We start from the raw sequence: 23,112 nt of genomic DNA, 5'->3' as shown, positions 1-23,112 counted from the left end.
CATTCATATTTATTTTATTTTATTTATTTATTTTTAATAAATAAGAGTTTTGACAGAAAATTGCAACCATTCAGTAGAATGGCCCATTTATATTAGAGAACCTTGTGTGATTTCCACTGAAACATACTTTTCTCATTTTGTCTTCTAATCCTCAACCAAGAAGTTGTTGGTGTGTATCGAGTGCCATGCGAGTCTATAATCTTAAATTAGTTTAATTTATTTGTGCAGATCGGCTTTTTAAAAAAAATATATATTTATTTTTCCTCCTCTCACTGCTTCTCTCTCCAGTCCAGCGGGTAGCGCCAAAACACACACGTTTGTTTGCTAAACCCCATTAAACTTCAGAAGAGGAAGATTTGTTTCACCGTGCTCTCTGTTGTTTTGTCGGGAGACAGTTCTAGATAGTTGTTTCTGTAAATAGAAAAATATAGTTTTTGAATCAGATCAGTAAATACCTGTAATATCCTCATCCTCACAGTCATTGATTCATTTTTAAAGCAAGCAAGAATATCTTGAGCATCTGAACTGAGATCTGCTGCTGTGAAGATGTTGTTTATTAAAGAAGAGAGTGAAGAGAACACGAGTGAACCAGAAACCTGGAGAATAAAACAAGAGGAACCAGAAACCTGGAGAATAAAACAAGAGGAACCAGAAACCTGGAGAATAAAACAAGAGAAACCAGAAGCTTGGAGAGTAAAACACGAGGAACAAGGAGGTTGGTGTTTATTCTTCTCTTTGTGTGTTACAAGAGCGGAGTAGTGATACGTGTAATCTGGATTATGTAGTCCAATTCCATTTTTAAATGTAGTTTTAAAATACTCGTAATCCGACTACAGTTACTTTTTATTGATATATTATTCACACAATAGCAATGCATTATTCATAGTTTATGTATACATTCAGAAAATCTTCCAGTTTTGTGGACATTCACACAAATGGCCCCTGGATTTACACAGATCATTCATGTTTTATGTTTCAACACTGATGGACATGCTAATTTTGAATTGAATTCTCACACTATATTATTTAGCCATGTAGCCTGTTACTATGTCTTTGGAAGGCTTTTGTCTTTCAAACACATTAAATTCAGAAAATCATGTTATTTACATGAAGTGCAGGTGTTATGGATCAACTGGGGATCGTGTTCAGATGTCACGCCCACGGACCGTTGGCTGAACAGATGCATACAGCACACAAAAGTGGAAACACTTCGGGAGTGTCAAAGTCGTCATTGGATTTGTTGAATTAGGATTTCCAGGAGAGAACATCCTATATATATATATATACAGTACAGACCAAAAGAGTCACACTGAAGGCATCAAGGGCTATTTGACCAAGAAGGAGAGTGATGGGGTGCTGCACCAGATGACCTGGCCTCCACAGTCACCGGACCTGAACCCAATCGAGATGGTTTAGGGGTGAGCTGGACCGCAGACAGAAGCCAAAAGGGCCAACAAGTGCTAAGCATCTCTCGGGGAACTCCTTCAAGACTGTTGGAAGACCATTTCAGGTGACTACCTCTTGAAGCTCATCAAGAGAAAGCCAAGAGTGTGCAAAGCAGTAATCAAAGCAAAAGGTGGCTACTTTGAAGAACCTAAAATATGACATATTTTCAGTTGTTTCACACTTTTTTGTTATGTATGTATATAATTCCATATATAATTCCACATGTGTTAATTCATAGTTTTGATGCCTTCAGTGTGACTCTACAATTTCCATAGTCATGAAAATAAAGAAAACTCTGAATGAGAAGGTGTCCAAACTTTTGGTCTGTACTGTATATGTATATATATTTGAGATATATATGAGATATTGTGTCACTGTGAAATCGTCCCTAAAATCCACACGTGTGTGGTCTCTTGGTCTAGTCGAATATTAGAATGTTTTTAGTCATTTTCGTGAATCTGTATGAACAGGGACCGTTTTAAAAAAAAAAGTTTCCGTCTGTATACAAATATTTCCCTTGTATTTTCCAAATATCCCAATAGATTTTCATATTTTGTATGGTTTTATTTTAGGCCTGATGAAAGTGAAAGAGGAAAATCAAGATCTGAATGAAGGGGAGGAGAAACATCAGGATCAGAAAGATCATGGTGTCACTGGAGAAAAATCTGTGAGTTGTAGCATTACAATAACAGATGTCAAAAGGCCTTTCAGCTGCTCTCGGTGTGGAAACACTTACATACATAAAAGAAGCCTTATGAAACACATGAGAAGTCATAGTGAGGAAAAGCCTTCCAGCTGCTCTCAGTGTGGAAAGAGTTTCACATGTAACAGAAGCCTTGAGGATCACATGTTAATTCATACTGGAATAAAGCCTTTTACCTGCTCTCAGTCTGCAAACACTTTCAAACAGAAAGAAAGCCTTATGAAACACATGAAAATCCATAGTGGGGAAAAGCCTTTCAGTTGCTCTCAGTGTGGGAAAACGTTCACGTGTAACAAAAATCTTAAGGATCACATGTTAATTCATGCTGGAATAAAGCCTTTCACCTGCTCTCAGTGTGGAAAGAGTTTCACACAGAAAATACACCTTCAGAATCATCTGGTAACTCACACTTTAGAAAAGCCTTTCATCTGCTCTCAGTGTGGAAACACTTTCACACGTAAAGCCAACCTTAAGAAACACATGTTAATTCATACTGGGATAAAGCCTTTCTCCTGCTCTCAGTGTGGAAAGAGTTTCACACAGAAAGGACACCTTTATCATCATTTGGTAACTCACTCTACAGAAAAGCCTTTTACCTGCTCTGAGTGTGGAAAGTCTTTCACACGTAAAGGATACCTTGAGACTCACATGTCATTTCATACTGGAAGTAAACCTTTTACCTGCTCTGAGTGTGGAAAGAGTTTCATATGTAAAGGAATCCTGAGGAATCACATGATAATTCATGCTGGAATAAAGCCTTTCAGCTGCTCTCAATGTGGAAAGACTTTTACACAGAAAGGACACCTTAAGGTTCACACTGCCAATACACATTTATGTGCAAAGAACACGTAAAATGGGTTTTTGCATCTGATAACAAACTTGTGCACAGTGTAGTGATGGATATTGTTACGCTTTTAAAGGTATTACTGCTCTTACTGATACTTCTGATTCTTATCGGTTCTTTTGACATTTGAAAAGAAAAACAAATCAGACATTTTAAAGAAATTAAGAACACATTCAGAACATTGCTGACATTTGATTTGAAATTCTTAATCATTTAAGCTAACCGCAGATGTTTTGGCATGTGTGCCAAAGGATAAGTATTGTCTACAATTTGCGCAATAACTAAATAACTTCTTAGACAAATTATTTATACATTTTTCATCATCTGTGGCTTCACATACAAAATGATCCCAAATCTGTCATTATTATGTGTATTATAATATTGACTTTTCCCTGTAAACTTTTACCTACCATTGAAATCTGCTTGTGAATAAACACATCCATGTGTGGCTCAAATGGGTTCTACCTAGGGCCCGGTCAATATTGTCCCATACAAGAACACGTCTTCTGTTGAGAAACTGATAGATTTAATCTCTTCAATTAAATTGTACAAAAACATGCTGAAAAAATGAATCAAACACATCTGGTTTATATTTATTAATGGCAAGGTAATGTCTCGTTCACACTAAAAGTGACATGCAACAACAAAGCAGAACAATCCCATTCATTTAGATAAAGAGTCAGTACTTTCTGGAAGACATGAGCGACAGTGACAACTGGCGAACGGATGTGGGCCTCGTATGGATCAATGGATGCAGTTATAGGTGGATGTCCCTTCCCTGCGCTCCTGCTATTGGGGAATATGCCACCCTGTACCTTTGTGATTGATTTAAAACGCTAGGTATGTAATGGTCTACAAATATAAGGGAATAACAGATAGCAAGATTTACTATTTAATCAATTTTTTTAAATACATTTTTATGAGAATTTCTCATTTGACCCATAATTGAAATGGGTGCTTTTAACCAAGTTTCCCAAAAGGGTCAGGAAGATAAGTTGCAGACCATTCCCAAATAAAATGTCTGCATATGAATTCAGTACAGTTGATAGCGTTCCGAATGTCATCTTTGTAATGTTGCTATGTGACCATAGAAAGTGTCCCCCTTAATTCATATTGGGAACATTAATATATGACCAACAGAGGGCCATGTAAGTACATTATTTTAACATCCCCTTTTAATGTTTTTCATGAGACCATAGAATAACCAATACATAATGTAAATTAATTAATTATATTCTGACTCTGGCAAAATATAAATGCCGGTATTACTAGATCTCAGTGTGGCATTTGACACTGTTGATCATAACATACTTCTACAGAGACTGGAAAACTGGGTCTGGCTTTCAGGGATGTCACTCAAATGGTTCAGGTCATACTTAGAAGGGAGAGGCTATTATGTGAGTCTAGGAGAGCATAAGTCTAAGTGGACATCCATGACATGCGGAGTCCCAAAAGGGTCAATTCTTGCACCGCTCTTGTTTAGCCTGTATATGCTTCCACTAAGTCAAATAATGAGAAAGAACCAAATTGCCTATCACAGCTATGCTGATGATACCCAGATTTACCTAGCCTTATCTTCAAATGACTACAGCCCCATTGACTCACTGTAAATGCATACCTTAACTCTAGGGGTCAAACAACTAAAAATCAAGTCAGGAATCTTGGTGTGATTCTAGAGACAGACCTTGGTTTCAGTAGTTATGTCAAAGCATTACCTAAATCAGCATACTATCATTTAAAAAACATTGCAAGAATTAGATGCTTAGTTTCCAGCCAAGACTTGGAGAAACTTGTTCATGCCTTTATCACCAGCAGGGTGGACTATTGTAATGGGCTCCTCACCGGCCTTCCCAAAAAGACCATTAGACAGCTGCAGCTCATCCAGAACGCTGCTGCCAGGATTCTGACTAGAACCAGAAAATCTGAGCATATCACACCAGTCCTCAAGTCCTTACACTGGCTTCCAGTTACATTTAGGATTGATTTTAAAGTACTTTTACTCAATGACCTAGGAATGAAATACATTGCAGCTATGCTCACTGAATATAAACCTAACAGAGCACTCAGATAATTAGGATTGAGTCAGAAATAGCAAGGGTTCACATAAAACAAGGGGAATCTGCTTTTAGGTATTATAACTGCATGACATACAGCCAAGTATGGTGACCTATACTCAGAATTCGTATTCCAAAATATTTCAAAATCTTACTGTTTTGCTGTACTTTGGATCAAATAAATGCAGGCTCGGTGAACAGAAGGGACTTCTTTAAAAAAAAACATTAACAAGCTTACTGTTCAAAAACTTCTGACTGGTAGTATAGGCAACTTTAATTTTTCTCTAATTTCTAGCTTTTAATTGGCTTAGAAATCTATAAATGCTGGACAATAACAAATAATAATAATTTTTTTTATATACTACAAACACTGTTTATCACATAATAAGGCAGAATAGTTTCTATACTGTAATAAATGCTATGTCAATTAGCACTGCATTGTTCATATACTTTATCTATCACCTGCTGGAGATGACTTGAAAAACAATTAATTGTCGTGATCGTATATTAATGTCTTCGTGTTTGCATAAGTTTCTGTTTTCCTGTGAGCACCGCAGCGATAGCTGGACGCTTTTGTCCATATTAGGAATTTCCTGAAATTAGAAATTCCTTATATCGCTCCGGCTTCCGAGTATGAATGAAACACACACTGCATGAGAGTTTAGCGCTCTGTGATGTTCATCTCGCTGTATCCTGGGTCCGAATGAAATATCAGGCCAAGCGCAAACTATCATGTCTCTGAGTTTGTATCTATATTTATTCACACCAGCTCTTGAAAACAAAGTGATGTCATGCCGCACGCGTCACTGTTTCTGTGTGGAGTCAAAAGGGTCTAACTCTATGCCACCGCATAACAAAAGGTGTGTTAAATATGTATGAGAATATATATATATCCGAGTCCTGATCGGGAGGTAACGTCCGATTCCAATCGAGTCGGAAACCACGCTATCGGGCCTGATTTCCGATCACCTGATCGGATCAGGACATCCCTAATAGTAACTATTCTGCCTTATTATGTGATAAACAGTGTTTGTAGTATATAAACAAATCATTATTTGTTATTGTCCAGCAATTATGTATTTCTAAGCCAATTAAAAGCTAGAAATTAGAGAAAAATTAAAGTTGCCTATACTACCAGTCAGAAGTTTTTGAACAGTATGCTTTGAAATGCTGCCATGACGCAATTTGCCTATAGATATGCACATTGAAGGATGTGGCCTATCAATTGAGATGAATTCATAACAACTTCCTGTTTCATGGAATAATATCAAAATCAAAAAAGAATTGAAAAAGCTGTGTTCCCTTTAGATTTTAAACAAGATTTTGGGACAATCAATAACTACCGAGAAGACGACCTAAGCGTTCTCACAGGAAAATAGAAATGGAAAAGATCTTAAATGTAAATATAGGAAAGACAATGAAGTACTTTAAAAACAAAAACTAAAACTTTAAAATCAATGGAATTTATCAGGTAACCAGTGAAGTGAAACTAACATGGTTAATATACAGCCTCTATTTTTGTCCCTGTCAAAAGAGCGAGCAGCAGCATTCTGTACCAACTGTAAATGTGATAGTGAAAACTGGCTAATTCCAGCATAAAGAGCATTACAGTAATCCAGTCTGATTGATTGAAATGAAACTTAAACTTTTAGACAGTTAGACAGTCAGACTTTAAATCCAAGAGGTTGTAAGTCCCAGGCTGTCAGGAATTGTAGGTGGGAGAAGTGAATGTACAGCACTCTCTCCACCCTCAATACCACGAATGTGCTGTCCTTGAGCAAGGCACCGAACCCCCAACTGCTGCCTGGGCGACGCAGCATAAATAGCTGCCCACTGCTCTGGGTGTGTGTTCACTTTGGATGGGTTAAATGCAGAGCACGAATGTATGTCACTTCACTTCACCTATGTTGCAAAAAAACTGGCTCTGACTACATAGTTAATTTTTTTTTGTCAAATTTCAATTCAGGATCAAAAATAACTCCCAGATTTTTTACCTTTTCATAGATTTTTTCTTCAAAAAAGGATGCAGATTAGGTCTTAAATTATGTAAAAGGTGGAAAGGGCCAAACAAAACTTTTTTTCCAACAGTAGAAAATTTTCCATCAATTTCTTGATGTCCTTTAAACAAGCCAGCAAGGAGGACACTGAATCAGAACCTGATTTTAGAGGAAAATAAAGCTGAGTGACATCTGCATAAATGTGGTATGAAACTTTATGAGACTCAAATATAAAACGAAGAGTGTAACTTGGCAGTTTTCATCCAAAATATTTTAAATTGTGTTCTGAAGACAAACAAAGCTTTTTTGGGTTTGGAACGACACGGGGTTAAGTGATTAATGACAACATTTACATTTTTGGGGTGGAGTAGCCCTTTAGAAGTTTAATATGGCAAAAATATGGTACTTTTTAAAAAAATAACTATTTTATTTCATTTTTTTATATAAAGTTTTAATTTCTTTGTTTACAGATGTTGAAATATGCTCACTCCGGTGAACTGTAAGTGTGCTGTTAAATTTATCATTAGGTTCTGCTCAGAAAACGCTCTTATGATTATTGCATGTCTGTAGATAGTAGAGCACAACCAAAAAGTTTGTTTTTGGTGAAGCAGTAGTTTGGAGATTAAGTAATGGTGAAATAGGTAAGAATAATAAACGTATGTCTCTCTAAATAAACACTAAAACCCTAAATGACAAATTTACTTCAGTCAGAAATTTACTTTTGAACTGGTTAAATAAATGTTCAGCAATATCTTAAAAAACATTTTATGGCAAAACCATTTAATGGCAGACAGTTTCCTTTTTGCAGGGGCATACATTTAATCTAACAGTAAGGGGTGTGGGGGGGGGGGGGGATAAACATAACATTTCTAAAGATACATTTTTGAAGGGGACACAAATAATACAACTACAAATTTTACTTGTATGGATTAAGTATACACAGAGGAAAGCCTTACTACTATTAGTGACACAAGCTGTCCCTTGTAGACGTTGCGAGCAGGTGACATTATTATTGTTAACATTGCGGACTAAACGAAAAATACATTGACATCATCTGTAGAAAAAAATAATTTCATCCAGTGTTTCACCCAAAAAAGAAACTCACCTCATGTTTTACTCACCCCTAAAGCATCCTAGAAAAGAATATGAACATTTGTATGTATACAGTAAATTTATTTGTGTAGAAATGCATTACATGCGAAAAGAAAATGAACATTTGCATATCATCTTATATACATTTTTCCCCATGTAAAGTCATACTTAGCAATACAGTTTGCATAAACTAAGACGTTCAAATTTTCTGTGAAAGAACTGTTGAAAAGGAGCTGAATTGTAAAGATAATAATTCTAGAATTAAGCCAAAGTGAGTGAGAAAAACCGAAAGTGAACAGTAAATGAATAGGAAAAATGCAATTAATGTTTTAGGTTTTTCATTGAAAATGGTATCATGTAAATGCCATAAAAATAAAAATAAAAAAGAATGCCTAAAAGTGGAAAAAAATTCATGAAAAACACAATTATGATGGAATAACTAATTAATAATAATAGTTAATAACGAAAGACATAGATCAATGTTTTTTCACTTCCTCCACCTTGCAACTAAGTTCTAAGAATAAGTCTTAATCAGCATAATGTCTATTTACCTCAGAAATAATGTAAAGATTCTGAGAGAAAATGCACCTTTAAATATGGATGTAAATAGTGGTTCGACTTTATTTCAGTCAAAGTTTCTGCTTTATTTTCTGTATCGAATACTTGTCTGTGTTAAAGCTCTTCCAACACTCACAGCACAGTTTAACTCTTTCAAGCATTATTTTCTTGTTCTATTTTTTAAGAGTCAACCCTTGGAAATCTCCATCCAGATCAGTTCAATTTTCGGTTGCACTTTATTTTACAGTACGTGTACTAACATGTACTTATACTTTACTTACAGTGTATTTATCTAAGAAAGTTCTGGTAATACAAGGTAACTACATGGGGTAGGGGTAGGTTCATGGTTAGTAACTAGTTATTACATAGTTATTGTAATTACTATAATAAGTACATAGTATGTACATGGGGAACAGGACTGTAAAATAAAGTGCTACCCAATTTTCTCACGGCAAAGTGAGAGCGATGAGGAGGAGCTCTGAGACCAGCTTTCCATATAAAACTCTTCACACACAGACGACTTCGCTTTCGTATGAATTCTCATGCAACTATTAAATCCTTGTTTAAAAGTGAAACACTTTTCACACAGAGCAAGTAAAAGGCTTTTTCCCAGTGTGAATTAGCATGTGATATCTAAGGCATTCTTTACGCTTGAAAGTGTTTCCACACTGAGAGCAGGTGAAAGGCTTTTCTGTAGAGTGAGTTATCAAATGAACCTTAAGGTGTCCTTTCTGTGTAAAAGTCTTTCCACACTGAGCACAGGTAAAACGCTTTATTCCAGCATGAATTAACATGTGATTCTTAAGGCACCCTTTACGTTTGAAAGTGTTTCCACACTGAGAGCAGCTGAAAGGCTTTTTCCCAGTATGAATTATCAGGTGATTGTTAAGGCTTGCTTTACGTGTAAAAGAGTTTCCACACTGAAGGCAGATGTAAGGCTTTTGTGAAGAGTGAATACGCACATGCTCATTGAGTTTTTTTTCCAATGAGAAACACTTTCCACAATGAGAGCAGCTGAATGGCTTTGTGGTAGAGTGACTATAAACATGATCATTAAGTTGATTTTTCTGTGTAAAACTCCTTCCACACTCGGAGCAGGTGAAAGGCTTTTTTGAAGAGTGAGTTACCAAATGAATCTTAAGGTGTCCTTTCTGCACAAAACTCTTTCCGCACTGAGCGCAGACGAAAGGCTTTATTCCAGCATGAATTAACATATGATTCTTCAGGCTTCCTTTACATGTAAAAGTGTTTCCACACTGAGAGCAACTGAAAGGCTTTTCCCCACTATGACTTCTCATGTGACTTTTAAGGTTTGCTTTACGTGTGAAAGTGTTTCCACACTGAGAGCAGCTGAAAGGTTTTTCTGGAGAATGAACAAGCACGTGATCATTAAGCTGTTTTTTCTGTGTAAAACTCTTTCCACATTGAGAACAGCTGAAAGGCTTTATTCCAGCATGAACTAACGTGTGGTATACGAGGCTTCTTTTATGTTTGAAAGTGTTTCCACACTGAGAGCAGCTGTAAGGCTTTTTAACATCAGTTATCTGAATGCTGCTTTGTGAGCAACTCCTTTCAGTTTCGGAGTAATTCACCGATTGTTCTTCAGCATCTTTCTGATCCTGATGGTTCTCCTCCACTTCATTCAGATCTTGTCTTTCCTCTTTCACTTTCATCAAGCCTAAAAATTAACACATTAAAATGATGAGAATCAATTTGGGACAATTGGAAAATATGAAATAAGGATATGTTTACAAGTCAATAATAACATTATTTAATCCTCCTCTTAAATTTTTATTATTAGTCAAACAACCAGTAATGAAATAAAAATTGTATGGCCTATGCAAATATGACGTTAATGCATCCAACATGAAAGAAATACTTGTGCTCACTTGTCAGCAACTGTTTTAGCATTACATTTAAGTGAAAATCAAATACGGTGCAATATGGGTTTTGAAACCAGCAAAAATAGGGGAAGGGAGGGAGGGATGTTCATTTAGTGTTTTCTTTTTGTTTCTGGAGAATAATCAATGCCACTTAACCTATAATTAAGTATTAACCGGCAAGATTATGTTAACTCACAATTAAATCAGAATGGACAATTGCCATTAAAATAAAGATACATTTAGAAATTTTATTACATGTAGTTAATAGCGGCATAAAACAACAGAACATCAGGATTCACAAATGTTCACATAAAGCATCTTCAGCAGTGGCCGTTTCTCCATTAGGGTGATTGGGCAACGCACCAATCTTTTTTTTTTCTTTTATATTCAACCACAGTGTTACACTAGTTTTCACTATTCTAGACTTTTTGTTCTGCCTCTAAATAGTCCAATCAGCGTTGAGTCCCGTTTTGTTTAGTACCGCCCCTTTTGGGGCGATTTCTGTCAAACTGAGAATTAATATCTTAATATTTATTAATATCTTTATCAAATGTGAAGAAAAAAAACGAGAGACGGGGACAGGCCTTTGTCAGCTGAACATCGTACATCTACATCACGGCGAACGTTACCTCAGCACAGATTAATTATATCGTGACATCGAAAGAAATACAATACATGCGTTGTAGCAATAAGGATAAATTGGCAATTAAAGAATTAGGACCACCAACACCAAATTTAAACATCAAACAAGTATCTACAAAAGGCGGGATGTTGTATAAATTTTCGAGGACTTGATATGATCGGAGAAAATGGCTAGTAGGCTGCGAAGTAGCTGATGCTTCTGCTAATTTACCGCTGCATTTTGTTCCATCACGAGTGTGACGGACATCGCATGGACAAATACAGGTGTCAACGAAGGTGAAAAAACACGAAAGAGCAAAGATGAATATGCATAGTAGGGAGCAGTGTAATATAAGTGAGCAGTGTGATATAAATGAGCAGTGTAATATAAGTGAGTTGTGTAAACAGTTATTTATGTGACTTCAATTATTTCTTATTAAACTGAAATTGAAGTAAAAAGCTTTTTTGGAAAAACTACATCCAGGCATCAGTCTTCATTTGCTGCTGAATTGTGTTAACACATATAGAAACATAAGGGGAGCAAGAGATTGATTCCTTATTGTCAGGAGACGGTTTTATCCAATGTGACTTACAAATGAGAACAATGGAAGCAATTAAAATCAAGAAAAAAAATCTATATGCTTAACGCAGTGCACATAGCAAGATTTCTTTCTTAATTATATAATAAAAAGAAAACAGATAGAATAGAAAAAGAATATAGCAGGCTAGTGTTAGAGGCCTTTTTGCTTTAATTAATTGTATAAGTGTATAATTAATTGTATAATAAACAAAGACAACAGACACGGTTACATTTTTGAATTAGAATAAAGAGTGCTAGAGTTGGAGGGTCAAATAAATATTAAGCAGCTATTAGTAGCCAAAATGATAAACAGAGGTGTGACATGCATTCTATGGAGCTCTTTACAATTAATCCAGAACATTGCAGCAAGATTTAATTTTAAAGGTTAAATTGAACTGACTGGAAAACCTGCAAAGAGAGTATTGCAATAGTCCAGCCTGGACAGAACAAGAGCTTGAACAAGGGGTTGTAAAGCATGTTCTGAAAAAAAAGGGCGTGATCTTCTTGATGTTGAATAATGCAAATCTGCAGGACTGGGCGGTTTTAATATGGTCTGATTAAGTCTAAGGTTTCTAACTCGAAGGTTCCTGGCTGTTTTTTGAAGAAGTTATTATTAATGTGCCTAACTAGATGATTAAATTCTGATGAAATAATAGCTTTGATGGAACCACAAGAAGTTCTGTCTCAGCAAGGTTGAGTTGAAGGTGATAGTCCATCATCCAGCAAGAAATGTCTATTAGACAAGCTGAGATGCGAGCAGCTAACGCTGGATCATCAGGATGGAATTAGAGGTAGAGGTAGAGTTGTGTGTCATCAGCATAGATGTGAAAAAAATTCTAAATGACCGAACCTAATGATGGCATGTATACAGAAGAGAAGTGCTCTAAGAACTGAGCCCTGAGGCACCCCAGTAGTTAGATGTTGGGAATTTGGACACCTTACCTCTCCAAGAAGGTCCTTGAAGGACCTATCTGAGAGATAAGACTCAAACCACTAGAGTGTGGTTCATGAGATGCCCTATGCCAGTAGGGTTGGCAGGAGGATCTGGTGGTTAACCATGTGAAAATAGAGGACAGATCCAACAGGTATTGATGATTTGGAATCCACTCTTGCCAGTCATATTTTCCACAAGTTGATGTGATTCTTTAGGGTCTTAATCATAGACCCTAACATACTAGGGTTGTCCAAAAAATAATAATTTAATAAAAATCAGTGCGATGTGCATCAGGCAGTCATGATTCAGTTTATCTGGAAGAGAAGACAAAAATGCAGAAGACCTGAGCTTTGAGGGAGCACTTTAAATTGAGTGAGGATAAGACAAAGGCAGTGTGCCAGATACGCGATATGAAACTGGCCTACCACTGGGGGTGTGCCATATCATACTGTCCACGATAATACTGGTATACATTTTTACATGTAAAAAAAAAAAAGTGTCATATCACGATATCAGTGTTATATTGAAACAATGACATATGGTGGATATACATTCCCTAGCACACACAACACCACCACTACCACAAACCCAATAGGCGTGTTCGACTTGTAGCAGCGCTGAGCAGACTGATTGGTGTTTGACAACAAAGTATCTTGAGAGGGGTTTATAGAGCATATTTGGGCGCACACTCTCACCTTCAAAAATAGACAAGGAGCTTATCTTAAGTAAAGCGGCATGGAGAGAGGGGAGGGGGCCTGTGATTTCAACCGACAGCCTGAGGCCAGCATAAAAAGACAGCCTGTGGGTAGTCACAAAAACGCAAAAATTTCACGTGTTTTAAGCCTTGCCAAATTAAACATTCAAAACAGTTAAATGCATTCCAACGGGAGACGCAGAGAGCTCTCTTCTTCGTTTACTCCTGTGCCTGAATAAACAAAGACACTTCGCTAATTTAAACATACATGCACAAAAATACATGAAAAGCTTATTTTTGAATAGATTTTTAGAATTTTTAGATTTTTACAAAATAATTTGTAGGCTAATTTACTTGTGGTTGTGACAAAAAAAAATAAGAAGAAGAAATAAAACGTTATTGTTATAAATGAGCCCATTTATAAATGTCAAAGATGTTTTGAGTCTTTTTTAAATTACTAAAGGCAAAATATGTACTTTTTTATTTATTAAAATATCCAAAAAAACACTAGAACAACAATGTTATATATTTTGCTTGGTAACTTATATTATCCCAAATGTTTCGAAGAATGTTTAAATCCAGAGAAAATATCAGTTTTAAATAGTGACATGGACCATGTCCAAAGAGTCATTGTGTGACAATGATGTCATACACCCTCAATTTCCTGATTTGTTCTGTAGAAAACATGGAAACCCTAGTCTTGCGTAGCCAGACCTTGAAACTGAAGGTCTGTAATCTATAGTAGCTTTCATTGGCCAAGACCCGCCCATGACGCCGTGTGACCGACATGTCAAACAACCAATCACAGTTTGTTTTGTTCAGTCACGTTTCGAGGCGTGGAAATGTTGTATAAAACTCTTGAACATATTTTAATTCTATGCCGCTAACTTTAAATATTTCACATACTTTTGAAAATCCAGCGTTTAGTTGATCCTGATAAGCACTCGTTGTCACAGTTGTAAACACTAGGCTTTTTTCTTTCGTGAGGGGATTTGGCACCATGGTATCTTTGTTTCCTGGCGGAACGTTAAAGAACGCGACACACACGTCCTGTAGAATTCAACCAATCCGATGAGGACTTCGACACTCCTGAAGCGTTTCAACTTTTGTGTTCCATATGCATAAGATATTCAGCCAATGGTCCATGGGCGTGACATCTGAAGCTGAGACTATGGAAACCCCAAAGACACTTTAAAGGGTTAGTTCAACCAAAAAGGAAAATTATGTCATTAATGACTCACCCTCTCATGTCGTTCCAAACCCGTGAGACCTCCGTTCATCTTCGGAACACAGTTTTTAAGATATTTAAAAAGATATTTAAATCATTTGTGGATTAATGCTTATTGGAGACGTGAACAAATGATTCAGTTTGATTCGGTGAACTGGTTCAAGAAGAGCCGGTAAAATCAAATGATTCGTTCGCGAACCGGATATCACTAAACTGCAGTGTTTTGAATGCGCCCACAACAGACCCGGAAGAGAAGACAATGCTGAATAAAGTCGTAGTTTTTGCTATTTTTGGACCAAAATGTATTTTCAATGCTTCAAAAAATTCTAATGGACCCTCTGATGTCACATGGACTACTTTGAAGATGTTTTATTACCTTTCTGGACATGGACAGTAGACCGTTCACACAGTTTCAATGGAGGGACTGAGAGCTCTCGGACTAAATCTAAAATATCTTAAACCGTGTACAGAAGATGATCAGAGGTTTCACGGGTTTGAAACGACATGAGGGTGAGTCATTAATGACATAATTTTCCTTTTTGGGTGAACTAACCCTTTAATATGTTGTGTGTTTTATTAGACAGGTGATGACTGCACAAAGTAGCATTATAACAGAACTTTAAAATGTATCTAAGATGATAAACAAGCACTGCTTTACCCCACATACTCAAGACCTGAAGGAAAAGAAGCGACTGACTGTGGCATAATAAAAGCTCTGCTGCATTCGATCTGTATATGTGTCGCACTCGTTCAGCTGCCTTGTTTCACTTCCACAGCTTTCAGCCTCACCCTGCTTCATTCAACTTCGTTAATAAATCATTAACTCATCCATGATTATTATTTCTGCCCCAGCCCGGTCGGATTGCATCTACTGTGGTGGGGATGGAAACAACAACTCCCATGATTCCACTGTCACGGCTTCATCAAACTACGACTTTGTTTCTTTTGAATATGGCTCCTCTAGCGGGGAAAACGTACTTATTGTGCCTTTAAATTAAATCATTACGTTAAAAAAAAAGTCATATGAATGAATGAAAACCAATCTCTTGAGTTTATGATTCATTCATCAAATACAGTTTTAACAGTTACTGGTCCCCACTGGTATAATATAACAAAATCTTTATTTTTAGCGTAACATTAGTTAATCATTTAATGTAAATAATTAATACATTTGATGGCGGCTATATACTGACTAAACTACTTAATATTGTTACATGTTTTCAACACATAAATGTAGCCTACTGAGTAAACTGTTTGTGAAGCTGTTTCAAACATAAAGCTCACGTGATGAGCTGGTCTCTCTCTGGAACAGCGGCTGGTTTAAAATATCATGGATAAACACCAACCGTCTTGTTTCTCGTGTTTTGTTCTCCCGGTTTCTGGTTCCTCGTGTTTTATAATGCAGGTTTCTGGTTCCTCGTGTTTTATTCTGCAGGTTTCTGGTTCAATCGCGTTCTCCTCTTTAACAAACACCATCTTCACAGCAGCAGATCTCAGTTCAGATTATACTCCTCTAGATATTGGTGCTTGCTTCAAAACTAGGTCACGACTACGAGGATGATAATATATTAGGTATATTCTGACCTGATTCAAAAACTATTTTTCTATTAACCGAATTTCTAACAGTTTGTATTAAAACAGCCTCACGGCAAAACAACAGGGATCACGGTGAGACTAATCTTCTTCCTCTGTAGTTTAATGGTGTTTAGCAAACCAACGCATGTGTCTTAGCGCCACCCGCTGGACTGGAGAGTGAAGCGACGAGAGAAGGAAAATAATATTGGGCTACTCAAGCCTCAAGCGTATCAATTTTCTATGATGCAACTTATTAGACAATGGAATTAATGATGGATTAAGCATATGCAAAATCCACTTTTACATGGGATCTCAATTATTCTACAACTACTGCATCAACTTTTTTTTTTACACAAAGCCCAGAATCAGAATCCGAAAGATCTATTTTTTCAGGTGGGATATGGCCTCGTGGGAAAAAACTATTCTTGTGTCTTGCTGTTTTGGTGAACAGTGCTCTCCCAGCAAACAGATACAGCCATGGCCAAAAATATTTGCACCCTTGGTAAATATGAACAAAAAAGGCTGTGAAAATTATTCTGCATTGTTAATTCTTTTATTTTTTTAAATTCACAAAAATGTATCCTTTCATTGGATAATAAGAATTTAAAACGGAGGGGAAATATCATAATGAAATGAATGTTTTTCTCAAAGACTCGATGGACACAATTATTTGCACCCCTAGAAATTCTTTTGAGTAAAATATCTCTGAATTCCCATTCATATTCACAATTTTGAGCACTCCAGCATGATTATAAACATGCAATCATCCAGCTCTCGCTTTCCTGTTTCACAGAAATTAAGAGGAGGGTAAACGGAGCCCAAATTCCCTTAATCATCCATCACAATGAGAAAAAACAAAGAATATATTTCTGATGTGCAGCAGAAGATAATTGAGCTTCACAAATTGGTGAAGTGGCTTTAAGAAAAGAGCTAGAGCAGTGAAAATTCCCATTTCCACCATCAGGGCAATAATTAAGAATTTCCAATCAACAGAAAATGTTACAAAACTGTCCGTTAGAGGATGTGTGTCTATATCATCCTAATGTGTGGTGAGGAGGAGAGTTTGAGTGGCTAAAGACACTCCAAGGACCACAGCTGGAGAATTGCAGAAAATAGTGGGGTCTCAGAAAACCTTAAAAAATAGTCAAACAGAACCTACATCACCACATGTTGTTTGGGAGGGTTACAAGAAAAATTCTCCTAGCTCATCCAAAAACAAACTAAAGCATATTCAATTATCAGACATGGCTGGAACTTCAAATGGGACTGGCTTCTATGGTCAGATGAAACTAAAAGAATAAGAATTAGAATAAGCAATGTATTGAAATCGTGGGTTTGTCTGATGCTTACTCACAACTCAGTTGATCTCAACTGATCAAACACAAAAACATATTTCTGCGTAATTGTGCAGGAAATATTAAACATGAACATTTTTCTGGTATTAGTATCAAATTGATTTGTATATACTATAAATATTACAATACAAGCCTCTGTTACTATGTTGCTCTACATTGTATTGAAATTCAAAGCTTACCATGCATCATCTTGGAAATGAAGATTTGTCTTTAAATCCATTCATCTGGTGTTTGCTACTCTAATGAATGATACTTAAGATGCAAGGGGAATTCACAACCTTAATCAAATAACCTTTTACATGCAGCACGTTTGCATTGTAAGAATGTACAGAAATACTTCATATAATATATAATATACTTTCAGGTGGAGCAGCATTTACAATACAAAGCCATAACTGACAAGTTAATAATGATAAGAATAATAAGAACTTGGATAAATCATATTGTCATAGTACCGTGTTAATTATTCCCATTGATTCAATAAAAGCGGTTAAATCTTCCGTTTATCCAGTTACCGCTGGCATTTCATGGGTTTCTTCTGCGGGGCATATTTGGAGCTCTCTAGCCTTCGGATGGAGATTTACTTCTGATCACAAAACCATGCGTCACAGAAAGATTCGCATGAAAATCGAAGCTCATGTCTAACTGCGATTTCGATTTCATTTAGATTTATCATGCAGCCCTAATTAATAGCATTAAGAAAATAGTTTGTATCCCTAAAAATTTATGTCTGTCATTTAAAAATTTTATGTTATCCTAAACAGTAATACAATACAAACAGCAAGTCTTGTTGTATTGTCTCCATAATTCGTTCTATATATTCACGCAAAGGGCCGGGCTGACCCAACTCAGATGACCCGGTCCGCCACTGCCTGAAAGTGCTGGATCTGAAGATGATCTACTTGCTGTGATTGGTTTTTGTATGACTGTGTAGATTAGATAAATTTTTGAAACACTTCCCACATGCAGTGCACGGATATGGTCTCTCTCCAGTGTGAATCCTTTTATGTGTCTTCAGGATTCCTGAATTACAGAATCTCTTGTCACAGTGTGAACACTTGTACGGTTTCTCTCCAGTGTGGATCCTCTCGTGTGTTTTCAGATTTGCTGACTGACAGAATCTCTTGTCACAGTGTGAACACTTGTATGGTTTCTCTCCAGTGTGAATCCTCTCATGTGATTTCAGATGCGTTGAATGATTGAATCTCTTGTCACAGTGTGAACACTTGTAAGGTTTTTCTCCAGTGTGAATCCTCTGGTGCCGTTTTAAACTGCTTACTGTAGTAAAAGTCTTCCCACACTCACAGCATATGTAATCTCTTTCAACAACATGTACTTTCTGATGTACTTTCAAATGTTGAAGACATGAAAAACTCTTTCCACACAAATCACATGAATATGGCTTCTCCGTTGTATGAACTGTCATGTGCTGCTTCAGGGCTGCAGCCCATAAAAACATTTTACCGCACTGATCACATGAGTACAGTTTCTCTTTAGTGTGGATGTTCTTATGCTCATAAAGGTGTGATATTTGTGTAAACGTCTTCCCACAATATTCACATGGGAATGGTCTCTCTCCAGTGTGAACTCTCATGTGAACATCAAGACCATATTTGCGTGTGAATCTCTTTCCACACTGAGTGCAGGGGAAAGATTTTTTGTCTCCAGTTTTCTGTAAATCATTCTGGTTGATTCGAGAGCAACTCATAGGTTTTTCTCCAGGTTTGACATGATTTGTCTCCTCAACTTCACTTGATTCTTCATTCTCCTTGTTTTTTTTAATCAACTCTGAAATACAAATAAAAATAAGTTAAAAAGCAAATCTGTAACTTGTAAAAATCTCAGAAATGTGAAGATAAAAGGGAACCATGTAGCAACTCATAATGTAATAACTGCACTTAATGTGATATTACAGTATTATTGTAATACAATTAGAGCCCAACCGATATGTAATTTGGGTGACAATGCCTATACCAATATTAGGGATTATAAAAAAAAATTGTTATGTGTAAGCTAATTATTATAGTACAGTATAGTCAAAAGTTTGGACACACGAATGGGAAGGTATTATAGACTGGTACTTTAAATTAGATTGGTAGTGTAATTTACTTCAATGGGACAGTCACTAGGGCTATGTATCGCCAAGAATCTGGTGATACAATATGTATCACGATACAAGGGTTGCGATACGATATGTTGCAATACATTGTGATACTGTAAGCAAGGCGATATACTGGGATATTTCTTACTTTAGCTATAATTGACAGCATATAAAAAACAAAAATCTACTTTTCTTCAATGAAAAGTTTTACTTTCATAAAAACATAAGTCAGTAATAAAATAAGCAATAAAATAAAAATGGCTAACAACAGCAATAAATGCAATAGAAAAAAAGAGCTATGAAACTAAGTTATTAGGTTAAGCAAGTTTTTATTCAGTTAAGAATTACTACAGTTATTTTTATAATTTTCATTAAAAAAGTATATTTATAATGAAATGCCTTTATTACTTCTTAGAACACTATGCATTAGAATTAGGGGTGATCCGATTGATCGGCAACTGATCACAATCAGCCGATAATCGCTTTGGGATGATTAATTGGTGGTCTCTAAAAAGGCCGATCTCATATCAAGCTGATGACGCACGCGCCTGCCGTCAGTATCTGTCTGGTACATGTAAAATAATTATAATGCTTTAGGTGAAGTACAATTCACATTTCTTCATTAAATAACTGATAACGCAAGTTGAACAAGTTTCTGTGAGACATAATTTCACAAACAGCGTGAATGAATCACCGTGCGCTCTCGCTTTCTCTCTCAAAAAGCAAATATCTTCAAATCACACCGCTTGAACTATAAGGGAGCTGCACGCTGCACAGTTGACACGGGAAGTGTCACTTGCACTATCAAGGCAGTGTCGCGTCGTCACTAAAGTTTATAAACTGCAATTTTTTATTTTTAAATATAGGGAGTGTTTAAACGATTCAACACTCACGCGCTTTCCTGGAGACCATGCATTCATGCACACTTGCAGCGCACACACATAATAATAACAGCTTCACATTACTTTGTTTGCAGTTCGTGTGTGGTGTGTATTTTTTCTGCGCTCTTGTTAATGGGTTAAAGCGTTCACACTGCACACAGGGTTGCGGTCAGCAGCAGTTCTATCTACACAGAGTCTATTTTTCGATGTGCTGCACACACTGAATTAAAGTAGCATCACATTGTTAGTGGTAGATAGAAAGAAGAAGAAGAAAGTGAAGTGACATTCGGCCAAGTATGGTGACCCATACTCAGAATTTGTGCTCTGCATTTAACCCATCCGAAGTGCACACACACAGAGCAGTGAACACACACACACACTGTGAGCACACGCACGGAGCAGTGGGCAGCCATTTATGCTGCGGCGCCCGGGGAGCAGTTGGGGGTTCGATGCCTTGCTCAAGGGCACCTAAGTCATGGTATTGAAGGTGGAGAGAGAACTGTACATGCACTCCCCCCACCCACAATTCCTGCTGGCCCGAGGCTCGAACTCACAACCTTTCGATTGGGAGTCCGACTCTCTAACCACCAGGCCACGACTTCCCTAAACATGCATTGACAAAAATGTAGTAATTACACCACAAATGCATATATAATTATAGTGCTATAATACTGTGTTTTACAGCCTATACATAAGCTATGGCTTTTGGCTAGGTTTAAAGGAAAAGAGCACTTTTTAAATAAACAAGGAAATCATTTTAAAGTTTTTAGTTCTTTATGAACCGCAGGACTGCTTGTAATAATTAAATGCAAAAGGAAGTAGAGCTGACTGTTTCTGTCAATGGTAAGTTTTAATTTAGATTGTTTGTGATAACATTAGAAAACTACTTTTAATGTTTTGCTTTAGCAATTTAATAAATCAATCTAGAAATAAGTGCAAAAGTAAAAAGCATTGAATAATTGATAACTGACTGTATTACTGTACTGTGTAAAAAATGAATCACAGTGTTGAAAAAGCATTATGAGTAACAATGTTTGGATTTAAAATTAAAATACTGGATAAATGTTGTGTTTGTGGTAAACAGCCGTGGATCAGGAGCAGACTCCTGTGTGAAAGCACAGCTTGTACTGCTTCTGTACCACACAAGGACTACATACACACTGCAAAGAGTATGTGAACCTCACACACAGCTCACAAAAGGTTTAGCAGATACTGCTTCCTATGATCGGCCTAAAAAATCCTGATCTGAGCACCCCTAATAAATGATACAATACTTCAGCATGTTGTGTGCCTTTTTCTGTGTAAGCCAATTCGAAGCCACATCATCTCGCAGAAGGATTTATTTCAAACACTTGACTGACGTTATGGAGTGAGTTTGGAGTAAAAATGTGTTATTAAATGTATGTATATATTATATTTGTATAGTAGAAGTTATGAATGGCTGGTAACTTAAATGGCACATATTATGCGAAAACCACTTTAACATGGTGTTTGGATATTTGTGTTGGCAGTGTGAGAACACAACCACTCTACAATGATACAAATCCAACCAACTTTTGTCTACATCACTGTGTGGAAAGATTTGCATATCACTGCCCAAATGTTCAAAGAAAGGCAGCGTAAGTTTTATTTCCACATTTGCCGCCATCTTGTTGAGATACTTGTGTGTCTCGTCAAAGTGAGAAAACGAAATTACTTTCTTTGGCCTTCCAAAAGAGGACTGCACCATTTTGAGCAGTGTAGAGTAGCATTTGTTGTGTTTATGCGGCGCAGTACAAGTCATTATTATCAGTAATTATGTCCCCACTGGATGCAACAAATGCCTCCTTTGTAATGGATTTTATTGGTTTTGTCTGGTGGTGCCGGGACATGGCATCACACTATGTTAAGGGCCGTAACATTTCCATCATACGATTGAGGTATTCAGCCAATCACAACGCAGTGGATAACTGGCCAATCAGCGTACACCTCACTTTTCAGAAAGATAAGCTTTGTAAAAATCAATGCATTTTACAAAGGCAGGGCATAGAGGAGCAACAATAATGTACATTGTGTGAAAATTTACTTTTTTTATTTTTTTTTTACCTTAAATCTTAAACACATTGCATTACACCAAATGCACAACATAATGTTCTTTTTAGCTAGGGCTGTCTAATTACTAGCATGCGATTGTCACGCGCATCTTGTCAGTAAAGCTGGTCCCCGATTACTAGTAATTCTCGATCACGTTTTCAGATTGAGCAGCATCAAAACTTTTATGAGTATTTCTCTCTGATCTATACATGTTTTCTATTATAGATCAGTGGAATTGCTACACGGGTAAAAAGGATTGCATGAGCTAAATTACTTTATTCCATTCGAGGGTTATATTTGACAGATTATACCATATGCAGTCCGTGTTATCTATTGAAATGCCTTTAAATGTTCAATAAACCCCATAAAATGCAGATTTACACTTGTGTGTAAAGTGAAAACAGACGGCACAGTTTTCGGCACGATATCGGCTTTACTGGCTAGATGCGCATCACAATCGCATGCGATTAATTGCACAGCCCTATTTTGAGCA

The 23,112-nt window shown here is 36.7% G+C and overlaps 4 protein-coding genes across 10 annotated transcripts in view; 2 read left to right on the top strand and 2 right to left on the bottom strand.

Annotated features, from left to right (window-relative positions):
- LOC132091358 (gastrula zinc finger protein XlCGF8.2DB-like) overlaps positions 1–3,183 on the top strand; it is a 33,053-nt gene extending 29,870 nt beyond the window's left edge. Inside the window, exons 1-2 of one of the 2 annotated variants that reach the window (XM_059497835.1) lie at positions 354–715; positions 2,019–3,183. In XM_059497835.1, the coding sequence (XP_059353818.1) occupies positions 547–715; positions 2,019–3,001 (1,152 nt within the window). In that variant the 5' untranslated portion in view covers positions 354–546 and the 3' untranslated portion in view covers positions 3,002–3,183. Of the gene's footprint in view, positions 1–353; positions 716–2,018 lie in introns of those variants that run through there. The other variant, XM_059497834.1, reaches the window with a different exon arrangement.
- The window catches only part of LOC132159925 (gastrula zinc finger protein XlCGF57.1-like), a 486,703-nt gene that overhangs the window by 302,928 nt on the left and 160,663 nt on the right, over positions 1–23,112 (top strand). The window lies entirely within an intron of this gene.
- Positions 9,180–16,350, bottom strand: LOC132091934 (gastrula zinc finger protein XlCGF57.1-like). Of its 5 annotated transcripts, XM_059498087.1 has the most exons (4): positions 15,981–16,350; positions 14,313–14,456; positions 13,408–13,511; positions 9,180–10,372 (listed from the first exon to the last, which is right to left on the bottom strand). In XM_059498087.1, the coding sequence occupies exon 4, from the start codon at positions 10,365–10,367 to the stop codon at positions 9,276–9,278; it is 1,092 nt and encodes a 363-aa protein (XP_059354070.1). In that variant the 5' UTR covers positions 10,368–10,372; positions 13,408–13,511; positions 14,313–14,456; positions 15,981–16,350; the 3' UTR covers positions 9,180–9,275. The 5 variants fall into 5 exon arrangements, with proteins under 5 accessions (XP_059354070.1, XP_059354144.1, XP_059354221.1 ...); XM_059498161.1 differs by lacking the exon at positions 13,408–13,511 and having other exon boundaries at positions 15,981–16,349; XM_059498238.1 differs by lacking the exon at positions 14,313–14,456 and having other exon boundaries at positions 15,981–16,348.
- LOC132094302 (gastrula zinc finger protein XlCGF17.1-like) overlaps positions 18,275–23,112 on the bottom strand; it is a 216,357-nt gene continuing 211,519 nt past the window's right edge. For both annotated transcript variants that reach the window (XM_059499305.1, XM_059499304.1), the window contains one exon: positions 18,275–19,352. In XM_059499305.1, the coding sequence (XP_059355288.1) occupies positions 18,463–19,352 (890 nt within the window). In that variant the 3' untranslated portion in view covers positions 18,275–18,462. The remainder of the gene's footprint in view (positions 19,353–23,112) is intronic.

This window comes from Carassius carassius, chromosome 1, assembly GCF_963082965.1.
Source record: "Carassius carassius chromosome 1, fCarCar2.1, whole genome shotgun sequence".
Classification (NCBI taxonomy): domain Eukaryota; kingdom Metazoa; phylum Chordata; class Actinopteri; order Cypriniformes; family Cyprinidae; genus Carassius; species Carassius carassius.
This window is presented reverse-complemented; position numbering and strand designations above follow the sequence as displayed.